Here is an 8,390-nt window from a genome sequence, read left to right on the forward strand (position 1 = left end):
TTAGGCTTAGGCTTAGGCTTAGGCTTAGGCTTAGGCTTAGGCTTAGGCTTAGGCTTAGGCTTAGGCTTAGTATTCAAGCATAAGTGATGCTTCCAGTTAAGTGTGGCTGTTCATTCTGATAATGAGTAGATTTTCCCACAGGAGAGATTGAAGGAAGTGCATGTTTACAATGGTACCTGAAGACTTTGTTGCAGATTTTACCATAATTTTAAAGAATTGCACCTTCTCTAGGGGCTACATCAAGATGGTCAAAACAGTAGGCAGGAGATTAACTGTTCAATGGCAGTTACTGTTCTCTGTCTTATCTCCAGGGTACACAGCTCTGGTGACAGTTTCACATGGACTCTGTCCTACAAGGGGTTGTGTAATTATCCCCATTGTAACTTGGAGGCCCTGGTTTGAACTCAATGAAGAGATTACAGCTCTTGGATACAGAAAGGCAGTCTTTCCCCAGATCTGTCCCCCTCTTATTCATGATATTTCAATGATTGACAAACAGACAAAAATATATTTATTTAGGGATTACCTATATTGAAAACTAGACATGGGATTTTTTTCTCTGTCAACATTGCAGTAATATCAGCTATTTGAACAAAAGGAGAGGCATTTTTCATTCAATATGGAATGCTGAAAATTCTCCAGTTTGTATTCAGGAAGACATTTGGTTTTATTGATCATGTTAGCTGAATAAGTTTAAATTCCTATAGCCAGGCAAGGAGAAAGTTGATTTTCTATTTATTGTAAAGGTTATTAGGAGGAAAATCAGATATAGAAGTTATTTGTCTTTAGATAATCCTTGACAACCAGAATCATTCAAGGATGTTGCAGAAGTTTTATTCAAAGGCAACACTCTGATGGTCTTGAGAACTATGATGTTTCTTCTGGAAGTACTCATTTTATTTTTTAAAACTTTGCTTGTTTCAAGAAAACACTTTGTTATAGATGGAGAAGTATACATTTCTCTGCTTTTAATTGATAAGAAATTCTTACATTCCATCAAAAGTCTGAGAACTAATAAGCTCCATTTAGATTGTCTCTAATCCAGAATCTTTTGCCATAAACAATAACATTCCCTTGAGGTATTCCCCCACTATCTTCAAATCCAAAAGTGTGAGGCACCTTAATACTAAATAACAACAACCGTGTGAAATTTTTCCTCAGTGTTTGGTCTGTCCTTTGGTCTCAGACTTAAGGAAATAAGCCATATCTCTCAGTCACTACTGAAAACTCACAGTGTTGTTTCTACAAGGAAAAACTCAGCACAAAACTCCTCTTTTGGGTTTTGAAGACATTCTGTAACTCATCAGTGAAAAGCGAGTAAAAGTAGAAAAGTCACAGTTGATGTGTCAGATTGTGGTGGTGAAAAGACAGGTCTAGGCAGAAATATTATTGCCAAATGAAGAAGTCCCTGAACATCAGTAGTAAGTACTTGTATTTTTTCCAGAAATGTCCTTTTCCTTTTGGTATTTGCCCTTTGATAGGATTATATGTGCCCAAGGACAGCCCTCTCCTGGCTTCCTGAGAGAAATGAAGTGACTCAGAGAAATGACCACAATATTTTTTTAAATGAAGTTATGCAAATCTGATAGGCTAAAGTAAATGTTTCATAAAACCAATGACGGTTTAAATTGTAGGACTAAACTGTTTGTATATAAATATTACCTTTTATATTCCATTTGAGTTTTATGTAGATGAACACATTACTTTAATGACCTGCGTTTACCGAGGGAGAGTGGGAGAGTCACTCCCTGAAATTCTCACCAGCCAGATGGCTGCCTTTTCTTGCATGAGATTAAAAGATGTTTCTCATTCACTGCAATGCTTCAGAGGCAAATTAATATTGCCAGCTAAATTGCTTGTGTTTTTGGAATAAAATTTAAAGAGAACTTTTTAAAGCAATTGGTGTCATAGGTTCTCAGAGCAGATTGCTCTCCAGGTAGAGAGACATTCAGTAATTAATGGAAAGAATTCTGTGTTAATTGACTGCTTCAGGAAGGGAAATATAATGACTCCTTATTAATCATGAAAAGAGATGTACAGCATAGAGGCCCCACAATAATTGCTGCAACAGTGGAGAAATGTTAATTAATGAAAAGAACAATGATGTAAGAAATTAGCTACATAATGCTTGCCACCAATGGAGATTGGGTTTTAAACATATTATTTAGAGTGGAAACTACAAAATGTTGCCTTAAATAACAGATACATGAAAAACTCATGCACCTAAATCTAAGGGGAGAAAGTCTTTCCGTGTTTCTCACATCTTTGCTTAAAGAAGCAAAAACATTCAGCCAGAGCTATATTTATTTCAGAGAACATGCCTTGTCCTTCATCTATGATCTGGGATTCTAAGATCAAAATCATTCCCAGACCAAACCAAGGTTATTTATTACTGTCATTTAATTCAGCACAGTAGATCATCTGACCACTAAAAACAACGGGAGTAAATGAGAGTATTTTTCCCTAAACTGAAATAAACAAATTCTATTTCTGATATTTCCCAGTTAACATGAAGAAAAATTCAGACCAACTTTGGGGACAGATGATTGTCTTTCTTACAGAGTGTAATTCTAAGTTCCTGAGAGAACATGGAGCTTCCTAAGAACTCATTTTCCAGAAAGAGACTGGTTTCATTAACATGCGAGGAACTGCAGAGCTCAGCCCCCAGCACTAGAGCTGCTCGGAAATCATTTGTGGCCCCGGGCGTGTCTGGGGAGTGCTCCAGGCTCTGTGAAACGGAGAAAGTGATGCTTGCTGAGCAGGGGCCTGCAGGGCAGGAAGGCACCCGTACTGTTCACAATCAGCCCTGGTGGGCCAGGGCACCCTCCAGCAAGGGAGGGCATCGCACTGACTCTGCCCTCACTTTCACTCCAGGTGGAATGTCCTGGGACTCCAGGGCGCTCTCCTCTGTCACTTCATTGAGCCTGTGTACCTCCACAGCATCATTGTGGGAAGCCTGCACCACACAGGCCACCTCTCCCGGGTCATGAGCCACAGGATGGAGGACATCGGCCAGCTACCAACCTCATACCAGCACAACCTGCCTCTTCTCAGTGGTAAGAAAACATCACCCCAAGGGACCGACAACCTTCTCCCTGTCAGCAGGCGGGCTGCACACAGGTCCCATGGCTGCCAGCTCAGGGCAGGCTGTACTCATTTTGGCAAATGACTATTTAAGATTTAATGAGTAAAATTGCAACAGTCCACATTTTTAAGAGATCAGAGAGAAAGAGAGAAAAAGAAGAAAGGAAGAAAGAAAGAAAGAAAGAAAGAAAGAAAGAAAGAAAGAAAGAAAGAAAGAAAGAAAGAAAGCGAGCAAGCACTTGTCTGAATATAGGGACAGGCAACATTTCAGCATGAATGCATAATAGAACCAAGCATATCATGCATCTTTCTGTCATTGTCACTGCAGTGTCTAAAAGTAACCAGTTACCACAAAGACCTGCAGTGATGATGTGAATGTCTCAGAAGCCCAGCATCCTTCCTGGAGCTGTTCTATGGGAACCACTGCAGAGGGACACTCCAGTGGCAGCAGCCAGACTCCACCCCCAAGACCAAGGAGTGGGTCTGTAGGGCCCAGAGGCTCTGTGCTCTCTGGAGAAGCTCATCTCAGAGGGAGCAAGGTGGCTTAGCAAACACTGAGCCCAGCCACATCCCCTACCTGTCATAGAGACTTAGAGATTCTTCACTTCAGCCCACCAGGTACACAGCTGGTTGCCATGAAAATACAGTATTGCAGAAGCTGTACAGTTTTGTGTGTACCTACTAGAAAGGAACACGTATGATATCTCAAAGGCCTTTAGAAAAATAACATTTATTCACTGTGACCACTGACCTTCCACATTAGGGAAACTTTCAGATCTGTGGGAACTGAACAGAAGTAGACAAGCAGCATGTGGATTTTAATGATATCTTGTAAGCCTGGAGGCCTGGAGGAAACCACTAGATTTTTTTCCGTTGGTGATACTGGGGCTTGATCCTAGGGCCTTCACACTGAGCCACATCCCTAGCTCTTTTTAATTTCTTATTTTCAGACAAAGTCTTGCTGAATAACTAAGTTGCCTAGAAATCTTGAACTTATGATCCTCCTGCCTCAGCAGGCTTCCAGAGTGCTATTACAAGCATGCACCACCACTCCCAGCTAACACTTGACCTTGGAGTCAGCTTCCCTGGCTGGAGGAGGAGAGCACACTCAAAGGAGTGCTTGTAAAAAAGAATCAACCTGGTGCACTGATAAAGCATAGCACCCAGGTGGGGAGTGGGCACAGTCTCTTCTCCAAAAGCAAGTGGACCAGTACCCCCAGGGCTTTGCTGATTTAGCTCTAGACCAAATCATCTGATAGAGAAAACAGGAAGATAAAGAAACTACTCTTAGTGTTTCATCTGGGAGTAGTTAGGCCTAAGATTTGTTCCCAATATTCTAAAATTGCTCTAAATTGTGAGATTCAGGGCCTCATGGGAGCAGTAGTGGGAAGTAAACAAAATAATTCATGCAAAGCACAGAACTATGCTAAACAAGTATTTAAGAAAAGATGCTTCCTATCACAAAAGCAAATTCATTTATTCTACAGTACTATCTAGAGATTGAATGCCTCTATGTATTGTTGTGAAAAATAAGATTACAGACCTAAAAGTTAAAATAGAAATGGCAGACAAAAAAAATCACCTACCCCGCCCCCACTCCCGCATGATTGCTGCAAATCAGTTCCTTCACATATAGACATTCTAGGCTTTCTAAATATATAAGGCCCCATCCAAAACTTCTGCAACTCTATCCCTTTTTGGTTAGCCATAGACACTTGGACAGCAGATTCAAGATCAGCTCAAGTTGAAACTGGCTTCACCCTGTGCTCAGATCCACAGATGTTGTTAAACTACGGAGGTTTGCAAATGTACAGTGAAAGAAAACTTGGAATACAAAGTTAGCAAACTTCAGTGAGACCATTTAAAAGAGGGTAGCATTTTACATTAAGACTTTACCTTTCTGAGCCATTGGGGGAAAATTAACTTCTTCACCACTTAGACTGAGTTAATATTAATAAGACAGGAAGACACCCACACACGAGTGGTGATCTTACCTTCAGTGTGCTTGTGCCCCTTCTGTTTACTGTGTTATCCCAGTTGTACCTTATTCCTGTCCCTAGCTGATTGGCTGACTCTAAACTCCACACATGGTATGGTAGGGCCTTAGACACTAGCCATGGTATGCGTGGTAAGCAGAGTTTTAGTTGACTTGTTGGGTCTACACTGGAAAAGGCTGCTTTTGGACCAGATCTGTAGCTGTATCTAGGACTATAGGGTCCCATGTCCCAAATCATAAGAGCTTTTTGGGCAATATACAGTGCACAGATGAACTGGAAGGGGTGCACAATTTAGGAGTCTGATCTAAATAGTGCAACTATTATAAACTTTGCAAAACACCTTCTGAAAATGGCTGTATCATTTAGAGAGGGAAAACAGCACTTCTTGAATTCCCTCTCTGTCGTTTGTGACAATTCTCATTTAATCCTCATATCAATTAACAACCAGTGGCACTATCTCTATTTGTAAAGGCCAGGCTGGGGATGCAGCTCAGTGGTAGAGTGCTTGCCTAGCATGCACAAGACCCTGAGTTCAATCCCCGGTACCACAAAAAAAGGTAAAAAAAAATATATATATTTTTAAAGGCCACAAGAGACTCATATAAATTTAATTATTTGCTGAAAATTCTCAACTTATCAATAGAGAGTATTTGAATTTAGATCTGATTGATTGCAAATACTACATTTTTTCATTACACCACACTCATCCCACAGCAGTATAGTGTAATTTCTTAGATGTCTATTTTTTAAATCACTTAAAAATTAATACTGTAAGACAAGAGTAGCTGAAGATGTGGCAACATGCAACCCATGGTGAATGGGAGTGGGAGAGACAAACCAATTCACTGAAGCTTGTCTAAAACTCTTAGCTTCCTACAGTTTTCACACAGCCACTGAGATAAACAAAGGACTCATCTACTGCTCTGCACCAAACTGAAAGATTTGCCTTGAACTCATTCTCTTTACTTTTTAAATGGTCAATGATTTCAGCAATTCTGACGAAGCACTGCAGGTCCAGTTTCAACAACTTTCTTGCTTTTTCTTTTCTTTTTTTCTTTCTCCTGCCTTTTCTTAAACATGATGACTAATTAAGACTAAAATGACTAGTTTGGAACAGGAGGAAATTGTTCCCATATTGGATGCCCCCAAAATTTACTGTTTCTTAGATTTTTTTTCTAAGCTAAATTTAAGAAAATTCTCACCTGTTTTGGTGAGGGTTCTCTCTTTTTTCACCCATCTGGCTCCTCAGGTTGTCCTCATCTCTCTGTGTTAATCTACTAGTGAGACAGCTTCCCCCAGCCTGAATGACATCTGCCCCCACTACAAGTGTGGTCTGACTAAACATTTCAGTCTATACTTAGATGCTTATTTCATATATGGTTTATATTATTATAAAGATGCAAATGAATCTAAATCTTGGTATCTCACCAGCAAACAAGCCCTAAGCCCTAACTTCATTCTTTCTGATGAACATTTAAGAACCAGTCATGCAAATTCTGAAAAGAAATCATTAGAATTTCTTGCCAGAAAAAGGAGAGATATCTGGCATAAGAATAATAAAACACACTCAAACAAGCAAGTGAAATTTGCTTGAAGCTTCTCTCAAGGTCAGTTTGCAGAAATGCTGTAGAAGATGGAGCTCATGCATTCGCAAGATGAAGCCCTGCAATTTAGATATGGCTAAATCAGTTCTGGATTTAAAAAGAAGCAGCCAAGCTGAAAAAGATACCCTTATTGACAAAGCCATAGCGTGCATATTAATGTTCTTGAGAGATATACTTGAAGAATTCTGCACAGACCAGGACAAGCTATGGCAAGCTTCAGTACCAAAAGTCCAAATCAAGGTTGTCAAGAGCCCTGAATCCTTCAAGAACGTTATATCGTTGCCTGAAAATAGCCACCCTAAAGGAGTTTGTCCTTGCTCTTTCTTGGTGAACCCCACAGGTGGAAAAATGATGAGAATAATAATTAGTAAAAATCTATACTTTGAATACTGATCTTTTAGCAAAATGTGATATGAAATAGAAAGCCACTTGTTCTACCAAGCTACTGAAATATCCTTCTGTGAGTTTTCAACTTTAAGGTTGAATTTTATTCATCAAAAAATGAAAATATCTGGATAGGATCAATTGATTTCATGTTAATGGCGTGTTTAACAGAATTTAATCTTGAAATTTCCTAATCCACACTACAGATAAAATTATGATTATTTTTATATCAAATAAAAGGTCTTGACAACAAACATGGAATTGGAGAGACAGACATAGAGAATTGATTGTAGAACCATGAGTTGTTTAAGATCCTTGGTTGATGTTCATATAGTAAACTTTACAGTATTGGTAACAAAATAGAGGATATCGTCTGTTGTCAGACTTCTCATCCAACTCTATCCAGATTGAACAGATCCCCCAAACTAGGTGCCCACAGATGTATAAGAAAAGTAAGAAAAAGTCAAACCAAGAGAGCCAAAATTCTGTGACCAGGTGCTAGCAGCCTCTAGGACTGACTGAGTCCTGATTACGGTCTTCAGTAACCTTTTTATTCAGAACCCACCAAGCAGGCAGCAGAGGAATCAGATGATATCAACTGTTTTAGCAAGGACAATACAACTCAATTATCATAGGACTCTGACCTGACCAGTAAGCTATCATGTTATCTTTCTTCACCCATATCTCCGCAAAGCATTTAGTATTAATCCAGGGGCTTGCAATGCTTATGCTAGACTTCCTCCAGAACCCAGCAATCATGGCTTGGTCAGGCCTCAAGCAATACACAAAATAGTAACTAAAGAATGTTCTTCTCCACAGTCTGTCTTTCTGCTTAGTGAATATTGTCTTAAAATAGTCAAAATGAATAATGAAGTATCCATGAGAAGCCCTTTCGGACATCCATGTTTCACAGCAACTTAATCAGAAAGAAATTTGATACCTATCAAAATGTTCACCAAAAGTAGCCTGTAAATTTTGCCCAATACCATCCATTTTTTGACATTCTAGAGATCTCCTTGTTGCTATTTATGTCCATATTTTTGTGAAGCCAGATTTTTAAAGTATTGTCACCCTAAGCTGAAGAATCTTCCATGGAGTGCCAGGCCTCTTTCATTCAGGAGAAATTTCTGATATTAATCATCATGAATAATATTTTGCAAAATAATCCAGAGTTGTGGTTTATATGTAGATGTTCACACAAAACCTCATGTATGGGACTTTTGAAAGGTGATTGAGTCACAAGAACGTATAGTTAAATGTGACATTTGCGCATGTCATAATTAGTAAGAGAGACAAACCAATTCACTGAAGCTTGTCTAAA

General features: G+C 39.3%; 1 protein-coding gene across 1 annotated transcript in view; it reads left to right on the forward strand.

Moving 5' to 3' along the window:
• Adarb2 (adenosine deaminase, RNA-specific, B2 (non-functional)) overlaps positions 1-8,390 on the forward strand; it is a 322,725-nt gene that overhangs the window by 298,731 nt on the left and 15,604 nt on the right. The window contains exon 8 of the mRNA XM_013513649.1: positions 2,875-3,056. Within this exon, the coding sequence (XP_013369103.1) occupies positions 2,875-3,056 (182 nt within the window). The remainder of the gene's footprint in view (positions 1-2,874; positions 3,057-8,390) is intronic.

Source organism: Chinchilla lanigera, unplaced genomic scaffold, assembly GCF_000276665.1.
Source record: "Chinchilla lanigera isolate Chin_1 unplaced genomic scaffold, ChiLan1.0 scaffold00020, whole genome shotgun sequence".
Taxonomy (NCBI): Eukaryota; Metazoa; Chordata; class Mammalia; order Rodentia; family Chinchillidae; genus Chinchilla; species Chinchilla lanigera.